The sequence below is a fragment of the Palaemon carinicauda genome, chromosome 2 (assembly GCF_036898095.1).
Source record: "Palaemon carinicauda isolate YSFRI2023 chromosome 2, ASM3689809v2, whole genome shotgun sequence".
Classification (NCBI taxonomy): domain Eukaryota; kingdom Metazoa; phylum Arthropoda; class Malacostraca; order Decapoda; family Palaemonidae; genus Palaemon; species Palaemon carinicauda.
This window is the reverse complement of record NC_090726.1, coordinates 30,623,644-30,637,227: the sequence shown is the minus strand read 5'-3', so window position 1 is coordinate 30,637,227 and position 13,584 is coordinate 30,623,644. Positions and strand designations below refer to the sequence as shown.

Sequence of the window (13,584 nt, the reverse complement as noted above, 5' to 3'; positions counted from 1 at the left end):
AGTCTATTCTAACCTTACCAAGAGGAAAGTAGCCACTGAACAATTACAGTACAATAGTTAAGCCCTTGTATGAAGAGGAATTGTTTGGTAATCTTTGTTGTTAAGTGTAAGACAGAGGAGAATGTGGAAAGAATATGCCAGATTATTCGGTGTATGTATAGGCTAAGGAGCCGTAGCCAGAGAGAGGAATCCAATGTAGTACTGTCTGGCCAGTCAAAGGACCCAATAACTCTCTAGCGGTAGTATCTCAACGGGTGGCTGGTGCCCTGGCCAACCTACTACCTATAACCTACTGGTCATAAAAAGTTCTAATTCCTTACCTCAGAATCTAACAACCAGCTCACAACGCATTTTTTGGCCTCGGTAGAAATCAGACGTTAAGTTTCTCTCTCTACCGTTATCCTTAATAAACTGGCCTTTGACTTGATGTTGTTTCTGGAACAAGTAGAACGATGATGCGAACACCATCGCTTCTAGTGAAGCAGCGGTGCCCTGCAACGTGGGAGTTTCTCTCGTTGCCGTACCTTCCTCGGGGTCTCCCCATTTAAGGAACGATTTTCAAGAGTACTACAGTTAAGAGGCACAGCGGAAGCACTCATGCCCTCTATAGGGGTTGACCTTGGTCTTCCACTCTGGGAGTAATGCACCAATAAAGAGTTCTCATGCCCTTAGCTGCAGCTTTCTCTGCTTCTGCTCACTTTCGTTCTTGCAGGTCCAAGGTAGGGACAAGAGCAGTTGTAGACTGGTTTCCCTTGGGGTTTTTCCAGACAGCGTGAACCCAGAAACTAGTTTTGGCTACGTCTCACAGGCAGTATTTGATGCTAACCTTCCACTTAAGCTTACTAAGCTCCTTGACAGGAAGCAGAGTGCTGTGCTGGAGGTCTGCCTTCAGGTGTTGGGGCACTCTTCCGTCTGTGGGAGAATTACCTTTCGCCAGCCACTGTATGCATCCTTCCCGCTTCTGGGAAATGCTCCCTGCAGTGACTGCAATGTTGGATATTCTTGTTTTTTGCATAAAAATCCTGTTCATCCCTCATTTTCTTTCTTAGCATTGCATAGATATTCTGCTTGCATCATGAAAAAGTTCAATCATTACTCAGAATAATGCATCTAATCAGAAGCTCATGTCTGTTATAGTTTAGATGTTCTGAAGCATGCAGAAAAGCTTCTCTTATGAGGGTGCCACTTTTCTCCCCAGCAAAGCATTGGGCAGTTGGCCCCACTCTTCGGGAGGGTTAGGTAACAGAGGGACAAAAAGTGCGTATCTTTGATATCCTAAGATGGAATACCTCCTAACCTAACCTAACAATTCACTGCCCATTGCTTACGATGGGATAATTAACACACTTAGTATTGCCTAATATTGTTTTTACTTGGTTTCTATCACAGTACACTTGTTCCTATCTACTAATACTGTACTGTATAACACTCAATGATACTGTAGTGTATATTACTGTAATATACTACTATCATTATAGTAAAGCTTAACTGTACTGTAAGTGTTTGCTGTTTTCGTTCGGATGACTTGACTCACCGCACACGTAGCCTACATTTACAATAAACAACACTGCTGTGACGCTGTACTGTACAATATGGATACAATTTAAGATTAGGTATGTGAACATATTTTATACAACGACCACTAACCATTTTCGTATGAAGTTCTACACAGCCATCCTCTAGTACGACTCAATTCCTGATGCGTCAGTGTCGTCTTCTGTAGGGAATCCGTCTGACATCTACAGTAACCTGGTAGTAATATTTATCCCACCTTCTACTTCAATGGATTAGAAAATGAAAAGATAATGATAAAGGTATCTTGAGTAACATTATAATCATTATGTAAACGCATACAGCCACAATAACAACCAAACAAAAAAGAGCTGTTTTATTTTGAACAATTGAACCCAATAACTGCTGTTTTGCTTGTATTGCAATCACCGTACGACAGTAAACAAAATAGCATAAGACTGACATTTTACATTATACCCTTATTCACTATGGAGAAAAGATCTTCAAGAAAATATACTGTACTGCCAAATATAAAATAACAAGGTGCAAATGAAGGCAAGAACACAAACAATATTCATAGTTGCCATTCTGGTTGGATTCAGGGAAAACTATGCCCAAAACTAGGAAACAAAAAGGAAATTTAGAGGGAACCTATGATTGTGCAAATTGCATAATTAAATGTAAATACTGAATCTAGAAGATAACATTACAAATTGTCTGAAAACAAAGAATATGGTTTTGTTATAACATGATATAAATAATTTCCTAAGCTTTATAATCAAGCACTGCAGAGCTAAAAAATGACAAATTCTTAGTACATAATTTGTATTTTTCGTAGCAATAATTACCACGAACCACATCTATAGGATCTTCTCAGTACCAACCAGAAAGCCAGAAAATTCGTAGCATGAAAATTTTGTAAGCAGATTCTTTCGTGAAGAGAGGTCTGACTGTACTTGCGGACCATCCGTTCATTGACGGTCTGGTGGGCAGGTGTGCTGGTTGGGTGTTGTGAGCCAGCCTCGGACGAGGATCTATGGGACGATGGGATGCTTGCTTTCGTGAAGAGGAACTGTGGAGCATCGTGTCCTGTCTAGCCTTGCGCCACTTCTCCATGGTCTCTTCCACCAGGTGTCCTGGGAAGAGGGACTCCCCTGTGACCGATGAATTCCTGAGAATCCAAGCCTCCCTATCCGGCATCTTCTTGGGCAGTCGGGACAGGACAGTATTTCTCCTCTGAAGGATCCAGTTGGCCCATTGGGTGAGAACCTAGTACATCAGGAAGTTTACTGCTCTACCCCCAACAGCACAAGTTCTCCGAACTGTTCCCTTTCAGCATCAGAGATTAGACGTTCCATGGTAATTGAGGATACTGCTGCTGTCCCTAGATCCAGCCAGGAGGTAACTTGGGAGGCTGACCTGGCTTAAGTCTCCATGGAAGAGGCTTCTTGTAGTGAGAAGTTTATCTCACTGCTCAACATCTTGTCTTCTGAAACACCCGTGGCAGACGCTGTAAGATTGTCCTCCACCGATCTGCGTCCCGACCGGAGGCCTTCCGGGGCGTAGAAACGCCTTTGGCGAGCCATTGGTAGCGGAAGAGCTTGCTGGAACCGTACGACCAGAGGAAATTTCTCGGACCTGCGATGGCAATGTCTAGGTTGGCGAGGGTATGAGAGGTGGCCTGCGACAAGGGCAGGGTCAGAAGCTGTCTAGATTCTACTTGGGCACCATACAAGATTTGCACCTGCGAGGTGCTCTGTGGAGCGGCTGAAGGAGGTGGGTCGGGGATGTCATTGCACAGACATATTAACCCGATGACCCTCTTGAAGGTAGAAGCCTCGTCCAGGGACAGGTGGTCCTCCCCTGGTCTGGAGGAGTCCCCTTCCCAGGCATCTCTGCAAACACTGGACTCCCTCCAAGGCGAAAACTTCCCTGGCAGCAGTAAGGAGGGCATAGCGGAAGGTTCCCAGGAACGGGGCCTGACCGGTAAACGACATCCACTGGAGGAGACTTTGAGCCGGTAGGGATGTCAGAATAGCAGCGACCGAGGAGTTACAAGGCAGGTAGGAGGGAACGAGGAGGGTAGTATCTCGGCTACGGAGCCCCTCGGATCCAGGGAAGAAGGACATTTGGGCGCTGAACGGGAACGATTGTGGTCCCACTGGCGATCGTTACTCCTGCTACTCTGACCACAATCATGGGTGGGTGGTGAAAAGTCCCCACGACTAACACGATCCCGATACTTCCTGACTGGGGAGATGATCTCAAGAGAGGGGGACCTGGATTGTTCCCTCTTCTTCCCCCTCTAAGCTGCGTTCCCCTTTCGAGGAGAGGAAGCCTCTCCTGTCCTGACGGGGACCTGAGGAGGCTCAGCTGATCACTTCTTACTCCCTGAGGAAGCATGGGACTCACGGCCTGGTGTAGGCGATGACCTGATAGCAGAAGGCCAGGAAGGCTAGACGTGCCTCTGGAGAGACCTGAAGGGGCTGGGGGAGGACCTAACCTAAAGCCCAGCTGCCAGTCTGGGGAACTCAGGAAACCCTCCTGAAACAGCGAAGGTCCTAAGGGGTCTGGGGCAGCTACGTGGTCCCTTGGCGAGCTGGCCGGGAGCGGTGATGTCACATGGCTTTGGTCGGCCACGTGGGCCGATATCGAACTGTCGGGATTGATTGATTGATTGATTTGAAGTTCTCTGGCATCCTGACATCAAAGGTCATTGATGCCGATATCGTTTATTATAAATAAAGATTAAAAGAATATTCAATTAAAACCAGAGAAGTAAATATGCTATAAAAGTTAAATAGCATTAAGAAGACGTGCTTCTGATATAAATATAAAAATTCCACTAGAGGTTAATATGATATAAAAGTTAAATAGCATTAAGAGGACCTGCTTCTGATATGAATTTAAAAATGCCACTAGCATTGTACAACACATCATGTCCAAGGATCTTGGCAAGGATGAACCTGCCATCTTCACCACGAGCCTCAAACAGATATCTATTTTTTTCAGTGCTATAAGTGGGGCATTCAACAAATGCCTCACTGTCAAGGGTATCAAACAGTCGTTGCAATATGGTTGGTGTTGGCCAGCCAGCAGAAACTCGTGTGTCATCCGGGTGTGACCAATGCGGAGACGACAAAGAGTAGTCTCCCATTTTCGGGGCATCCCATTATACCTCCAAGGGGATATACCAATCGCAATTTCTCTCATCTTATTTTCGCTTAAACTATTCTAATGCTTTTGCCAATTGTTATAAATAGAATTCCGAATTGCTGGTAAAAAATCATCACAAAGAATGGGAGAACTTCTTGGTAGTATCGAACTGCCGGGAAGCGAAGAAGTCTCTTGGGTTAGAGCGAATACGCGGTCTAATAGGGAGGCCGCAGGCAGCAAGGCAGATGGTCTGGGTGGAACACACGTGGTCTCCGATGCAATCCCCGTGTGTACGGCTGTCCGTACGGTGGGACATGTGGGAACCGCCAACCCCGCCCAAGGATCTACCAGGGGGGGTGGGGGGAATAAGATGAACCGGAAGTGCCTGGACGATGTTCTCGATGAACCAGAACTGCCTGGACGATATTCTCGACGGAGATACCAGGAGCAAGCACTTTAGTCCCTACCAAGAAAGCACTCCCCAACCCCAATGCACAGTGCTCACCACAATCACACTTATTGAGGAGCTGGAGTTGGCCCTTGAATTGTGACTCTTCCTCGATGGCGACTCATCCTTTTTCATCTTCTTGTTTCTCTTGGTGGCCATCAACTTCCACTTGAAATAAGGTCAGTTCAAGGCACGTGTACTCCTGACAGCAAAGATGACCACGACACGAAGTACACAAAGGTAAAAGGTTTAAAGGCCACTCATGAATGGCAGAGGCAAGAGACACTGACATTGCCCTATTGAGCAGGACAATGCCCTAGAGACTGACCATATATACATATGATCAGTGCCCAAGGCCCCTCTCCACCCAAGCTAGAACCAAGGAGGTCCAGGCAATGGCTGCTGATGACTCAGCAGATAGACCTATAAGCTCCCCCAAACCCCCCCTCCTCAGCTCACAAGGATGGTGAGGTTGCACCGACCAAAGAAATTACCGAGGTTGAGCGGGACTCGAACCCCAGTCTGGCGTTCACCAGTCAGGGACGTTACCACATCAGCCACCACAACCCTAAAAAAGGGGGGATCTACATACATATGCGAAAGGACAGAACCGCATGCTTTCCTTTCCACACCTGGACACCTATGCTGAACAGGCTCACTTTCCATGCTGAATAGTAATGCACAACCCAAACGTAATCTGCTGATTTCGAAAGCATAAACGCAAACAATGGAAAAGATTAAAATTCACTATGTTTTTTTTTTTAACAAATACAATAGAGAAATGTGAATATTTGACGCATTATTATTGGATACAGTTAAGTGAAACACCAGTTTAATCAAAATCCGGTCTATATGAAAAATAGAAGTAATTTTTTACCACAGTAAATGGATATACAGTGTACAGGGAGTGCTGGAATGAGAGGAAAGTGGCACAAAACAAGCCCAGTGCAAAGGAGAGTGGGTTATTTGAAATCATTGCACTGCAAGATTTTTCATAGCAAATATTTGATTTTTTATTTATTAGGTATTGCAGTTTTCTTTCTCGCATATCAGTGAAATCGCGAAGTAAACTCACGCAAAGCACTGGCTGACTGTACCTCATAGAGTTAGTGGACCCTCCAAAAGCGTGAGAGGGTTATAAGAAGGAGATTTATCAGCTCAATAAGTCTAGCTCAATTCTTACAGAGCTGGCCAACCTTGTTTAAACAGTTATGCAAGAATGCTAATAACACCTACCATCATGAGGCTCAATACTGCACAGTATTCTAGAAGTTTTATCTCAGCTATGACCAAATTGTGGAATGATCTTCAAATCAGGTAGTTGAATTGGTGGAACTTCACAAGTTCAAACTTGCAGCAAATATATTATGTTGAACAGGCTGACTTAAGACTTTTTTATAGCTTATATATGTAAGAACTATTTTAGTGTTGTTACTGTTCTTGAAGTATTTTATTTAATTGTTCAATACTTCTCTATATTTCCTTTCTTCACTGGGCTAATTTTTCCCTGATGGAGCCTTTGGGCATATAGCATCCTGCTTTTCAAATTAGGGTTGTAGCTTAGCTAGTAATAATAATGATGATAATAAACTCAAACAATCTAATAACTGACAAAATTACTCAACTGCTGGTGCTGTCGTGGTTAGCGGGTTTCTGGGATGCAGACCTCAATCTGCTACCATACATTTAATTTCAGTGGCCAAAGACAGTTTTATGCTGTAAAAACAAGATAGGGGCACTACCCTTGATTTAGTTTTGGGCAAGGGGACACAACAAACAACTTTAGAGCTTCAGGTAGATTTTCATATTAGGGAAACTATGGCAACTCAGGTGATATTTTGTTTATTATACTTTAGCCTAAAAGAAAGGAACTTGTATAATACACGATATGAGATACTTGATAAAATTATTTTTTGGTGGGATAAAAATTTGGATGTCACAATATGGAAGATCGCAGGAGTAAACCTAGAAACGTTAATTATCTTTTCCCCTTCTTTAATTGTCTTCAGCAATTGATATTGTTTTCCTTCTACATCTAGGATGACTTTGAATTGTTTATGGTTGCTTGAGGGATATAACAGGTTTAATTAAATAAAGTTTTAAAGAATTTTACTCGGTCACCTTATACACAGTATTTTTCTATTATCCGGCAACAACTAAGTCCCAAGGGTACCGGTTAAAAGGACATCTACTGTATCTAGATTCACTTGTATTTTCATTGTGCATTACATTGCTTTCAGATCACTGTACAAACACTGTAAGGGTTCATAGCTTTCCTTTTGAAAAATATAATTTTTGGCAACGACTAAATAACTGTACATAGAATCTTGCAATTTTTATACTTTACTCAAGAATACTACTTATTTCTAATAAGAGGAAATATTCAAATTAGGTGGATAACTGAGGGATTAGAGTTGCTGAGAAAGGAACTAGTAAAAATAAAACAAAGTTAACTTTATATAAACAATTATACATATGTCTTTTATGCAAAGCTTTAAATATTATACATCAGTGACAATGAAAATTTTTAGTAATATAAAAATAAAAATTTGAAGTAAGCTAAGCATTATTTCTTAATATGTATAATTTCTCAGGTACTTTAATCAATTTTTCAAAAAAATTCTATACTAATAAATACAATAACTTGCAACACACACAAACAGATAGCGTACTTACAAAGTTTTTAACAATTACGTTATTACATGAGTTGAAACATTATTTAGCACAGAGGACAAAATGTGTACCTGATGTATCAAAGTTGACCACATAATATGCTTTCAACTATTATTTTTTAAATAATGAATTTTGTCGCATCTTTTTCTTCATTTTCCGGGCATCAATCCATCCACTGGACTCTAATTTTTCTACTCTCTTTTTATTTTCATTTAATATGCGTTCATACTTATTCAAATCTTGAGACCCTTCTTTCTCAGTGACCATATCTTGAGACTCTTCTTTTTCAGTGTCAGATTCTGAGTCTGAAAACACCACACCTCTTTTCTTTGCCGTTTTCTTTGGGGGTGATGTCATATTAAACAGTGACGAGGATAATAAATTATTAATTTCCTTGTCTTTTTTCTCCCTTTCATGAAATGAACTAGATGTTCTTTTCCCAATTTTAATGTCTCTACTACTTTTTTCTTGCAACTCTATTGTATCAATATCATCAAAAAAGTCATCATTTCCATCCTCCAGTGTTGATTCCAAAGGGTCGACACTGCGCTCTTCACCATCACTTAGTGATTTTTTCATATCCGAATCTTTATTTTTCAAAGAATTTGATTTCAAAGGTTCTAAATCATCGGGAAAATCGTCATCATCTAAATGTGAAGGCAATGTATCGTCATTTGTTGTTAGCACATTGTACTTTGGAACACCCGAATTTTCAGATATTGACTGTTCACGTTTGTTTCCGTCATCATATTGCTTTGATGGCATTCTGCTCAACAATCCACCCTCTAAAATACCACTTACCTTGTTCTTCTCTAGTATAGAAGATGAAGATGTATCATCATCTTCACTAAAATACTGTGAGGATCTGTTTGACGATTTACTCTTAGGTACAGATATCCAGCCTGAGGAACCATCATTTTCTTCAGCTGCATTCTTTGGACATACACCTTGTGACTTTGTGTCATCAGCCCTCTGAGGTGCAGCGGCTTCACCAGATGATACGCCAGATGTTAAAGGCTGAAACACAAGGCAAAAATTTAAAATTTATAGCAAATTTTACACACAGAATGTAAAAAAGAATTAAAAAAAATATTACAAGAATCTAAACCTTATGAAATAACATTAATCCTCTAATAAATTACCCGGGTAACTTACTACCTAGTTACTAAAATACAAGTAAATTCATCAATAATCCTACAATCCTCTAAATGTCTTTTAATTTCTAGACAATGCCTTCCTACAGGCTCTGTGTAGGATGGCTGAGCTTTTCTATCCTTCTTCAAGGAGCAGCTAAGCTAGCTCTATCCTTCACTGCTGATGAAAGAACATTACAGCAAGCTGGAGAAGAACTCTTAGTCATGAGGAAACTGCTCAAGTGAACCACAGTTATCCCGTATAAAAAGTAAAACAGAAGCGCTCAACAAAGGATATCTAGAGAGAGTGTCTGCTGATACCAATATGGCTTTGTGAGGTAACTGGATGATTGGTGGAAAAGCTTGGAATCTGAATGCCAAATAAAGAAAAGAACGGGGTTTTGACAAAGGAGAACCTATTTTTGGGGAGATGCTGTGTGGTCTCCAAGGGTTTTTCTGTGAAAGACTAGAACAGGGCCTTCAGTTTGACAAATACAAGAGAAATATTGTCTCCCGTGCTCTAGGGCCATTGTATAAATATGCAAAGCAGAGACTCAGTGTGTTAAAGAGAGACCTCCAAGTTCAGGCCCTATTGAACTAGACACAGCATCTCCAATACTGAAAATTGTCTGCTATGGGTGACATTATAGACAAAAGAACTATTGTTTCAGTTGGAGGCAATGCTGGGCATCAGTTTGTGCCAGACTGTCATCTCACATTCCCAAGTGAGAATCAATTGCTCTGCTTCCTTGCACAAGGCTAGGGAGGAGGGAGGGTCCTGGATATCACGCACCACTTGCCACAAATATGTTGTCCCTTTATCAAAACTCCCATTTTGGGGGGATTAATGTACTATGTGGTCTGCAAGGACTAGTATAGAGCATTAATTGAGTAGACTCATGCACCATTACGGATAACTGTCTACCACCAAACAATAACATACAGCACCTTGCACACGTTAATATAGAAAAGAAGAAAAACTAACAAGTCTGACTCACCTCATAAGGGATGACTGAAGAATACTGGATGTTCGTCATTATATTTCTCCTGAAAGACCTGACTGAATTGGTCCTTCTGCCTGGATTACCTCTATAGGGATCACGAATGAGCCAAGTACCACATATGAATGCAGTACGAGTAAGGATTTATTTCAGGTAGTGTTTAATGAATATGTAAGCCCATACCACCCTGTAAAGCATTGGATGTCCTGAAATTGCATTCATTATTAACAAAGAATGCTAGTGAAGAAGCAATTTTTCTATTGGTAGTATACCTGTAAGCGAATATACGTTTGCTAATGTTCATAAACATAAGCATAAGCTGATTCCATCTCATTGAGAACAGAGGCTTAAAGGAATAACCTCGAAGGGTTACGTCTTACGAACATGTTGTGCCTTGAGGGTATGATGGAGTAAGGCAGAGATCGCAAGGGATCAGAGACAAATACCATGAGTGTGTTCCGATGAGCTCTCTAAACCAGTAGAGAAGAGAATTCCAAGATAAGAACCCTGAAAGATTATGTTTCCTGAGACTCATCTTCTGACCAACGGTGAGATGCGGCACTGCAAGCGGTTGGAAAACATTCCTATCTGCGGCAATAAACTAGCAGGACTATATCTAATGAGACTTGATGTTCCCTAGTTTAGCAATAAATTGGCTACAACATCCACCCTTTCCCAGGCAAGTATGAATTTCTTGTTTCACATCCATAATCACAAGCAACGACCAGCATTAACTTCCTGTAAGAAAAATGCCAATAAAAAAGTTTTGTAAGAGCGCAACAGTATGTCTGTACTCATTGCGGCCAAAGACAAAAGAGCTTCAGGAAGGTGAAGGGGGTTGGGCCTACTCAACAACTGTCGTTAAGTACTTTGTTAACAAATTTAATCGCCGTCCCAGCTATGGTGAAGATATGTTCCCTATTTCAAAATATAAAGGTTTATATAAGAGTAAGAACAACACTACATCTTATGCTGCAAGACCACTGAATCATGATTAAATTGAACTGAAACCAGGAAATAAGATATCTCACTTTTTTCAGTGAAGTGGGAGAAAGTCTGCCTGGATGCGAGTATAGTATGTTGTAATACTGTATCTCATTTTTTCAGTGGAGTGGGAAAAAGTTTGCCTGGACATGAGTATAGTATACTATAAGTAATGGATTTTGTTATGAAAATTGTTAGTTATGTGAATCTTATCCCAGCATGTAAATTGTTTATGAAATGCTCAACCAACTAAAAAATAAAATAGCCAATACGTATCTAATTCATTGTGATTATATCACAAATTTAAATAATTGCTCTAAAAGTTTATTTTGTTCCAAGCAATGATATTTTATCATATTTTCTCATTATTTTCATATGACTCTGGTCTTTGTTGGAAATTATACAAATGCCTAGAATAATAAAAGTAATATGAATAATTAATAACTTTTCTATGATATCAAGACCAGGATTTGGGCAATATTTCATGGGCATTTGTTTTCGCCATAAAGCATAATTACAAATACAGCACAAGGCTAAAAACTTAATGTTTTCTCTAAAAAATTCATTGACACTTCATAATTCAAAATTTTCTCCTAAGAATTAATCAAATTTCAAGATTTATTGACAAAACAGGGAAGTATTAAACTGAGTAAGATTTATGTTTTTGAGAAATCATGAAATTTCTGTACATTCAGAATTTAGTACACATGGTATATTGGCTCATCCACATATGAATTAGCCTAATTTTACTTTTCAATCTTCATATTCATCCTTACCTTATTCTTAAGAGCTTCAAGAACCCCTTCTTCTTCTTCTTCTTCTTCTTCGCTGAATGGGATATTATTCTTTATGCAAAACGACTTCACATGACTTACAATTGCTGGACCAAACTTCTGAACCTTTGCTTCAACCATGCCCTCAACTGAAAAAAAAAAATTATTTGAAATAAAATATTCATTTATAGTACTTATTCTATGCCGCCTGAATTGGTATTCCTTGATTGCTTACTATCTCATAAATATTCAGTTGATAGTACAGGGAATTAAAGCAGCTACAGTGAACAATTACACCAGTTATATACCTAATTAAATCTATAAATTATGTATTATCCTTATGACTAAAGCCTCCGAGGTCCTTCTATCAAGAATCATCAGTTCCCGAGATATTTTGGTTTCATCACAACCCCTAACAACCCCCCACCCAATAGTTGTGGAATGATCTTCCTAATCGGGTGGTTGAATCAGTAGAACTTCAAAAGTTCAAAGTTGGAGCAAATGCTTTTTTGTTGACCAGGCAGACATGAGTCTTTTTATAGTTTATATATGACATATCTGTTTTTGATGTTGTTAATAGTTTATATATGACATGTCTGTTTTGACGTTGTTACTTATTTTAGAATGATTTATTGTTAATTTGTTCTCTTCATTTATTTATTTCCTTATTTCCTTTCCTCACTGGGCTATTTTTCCCTGTTGGAGCCACTGGGCTTATAGCATCTTGCTTTTCCAACTAGGGTTGTAGCTTGGATAGTAATAATAATAATAATAATAATAATAGTATTTAATCTGACGGACATAATGAGTATGGAAATCTTGCCATACATGTGCCATCTGCGCCAAGTACCTATCGATTACCTTCCTAATTTTTTGTAATTGAAGAGCTGTTAACAGTCCCATACAGAATCCCCTTGCTTATCTTCTTAATGCCGGATAATCATTTCCCAGAGATATAAGTTCATATCCTATTGTTCAATATCAAACAAGGCCTTATTTTTCAAGTCATGGTTATAATCCTACTTTTTTCTCAAGTTTTGGTGATGTGTAAACCTAATTAGAACCCCCTTTTATTAGTCTTTTTACTGTGCTATAATAGCAAAATAAGTTGAATGTCTGTAATTTTGCATTATTTTGGAAACTTTCCTAGTTTATATTCTGTAACAATACCTTCCTACATTACTATTGTCTCATTATCTTTAGAAAATTCAACAAACTCTCCACTACAAAAACAAATGAAAATTGTGTAATGAATCTAGAAAAAGAATATAATCTAACACATAATAATATAAACATTGAATGGCAACACAGACTAGTGCAAAAAAATAACACCACAATGTTCTGAACAGTACAGTACAGCATAGGTAAAATAAGTGGTACATTGTAGTAAAACATCAAAATTATATACACCTACACAAAAGGACAACGACAACATAAAGGCTACAGTTCTACCGAAGTACAATCTACCTTGCTCTTCACACTCACAAAAAATATCAGTTACAAGTTTAAAATTCCCCTATCTCCTAGAAGATATAATGAAAGTGATGGGTGTTCAAGGTCTTGGCAAAGCTGAAAATGAAAATGGAGCCTTTTTTATAAGTTTTTATTCTTCATTCTTGTCTTTGGAGGTACTCTTTTCCAGCAAAAGGACATCTACAAATATACATGAGCTTGACCATGTGACAATTACAAAAATCATATAGATCACATAGCCACTAATAAAGAGAGTAAAAGGACCCTGAAAAATGTAAGAAGCTATAGAAGTGCAGATATTGGTAATGATCACAAGCTCCTCATTGCCACACTTAAATTAAAACTGACAGCACCCATCAGAAATGTAGATAGAATACGTACATTTACAGCTAAGCTCCTGAAAGATGAGCACAGAAAACCATTTACAATTC

At 39.6% G+C, this 13,584-nt stretch overlaps 1 protein-coding gene across 1 annotated transcript in view; it reads right to left on the bottom strand.

The window, feature by feature from the left end:
- Positions 1 to 7,565: 7,565 nt before the first annotated feature.
- The window catches only part of LOC137623447 (ATP-dependent DNA helicase RecQ-like), a 128,783-nt gene continuing 122,764 nt past the window's right edge, over positions 7,566 to 13,584 (bottom strand). The window contains exons 18-19 of the mRNA XM_068354285.1: positions 11,684 to 11,829; positions 7,566 to 8,806 (exon numbers count right to left, since the gene is read on the bottom strand). Coding sequence (XP_068210386.1) covers positions 7,901 to 8,806; positions 11,684 to 11,829 — 1,052 coding nt within the window. The 3' untranslated portion in view covers positions 7,566 to 7,900. The remainder of the gene's footprint in view (positions 8,807 to 11,683; positions 11,830 to 13,584) is intronic.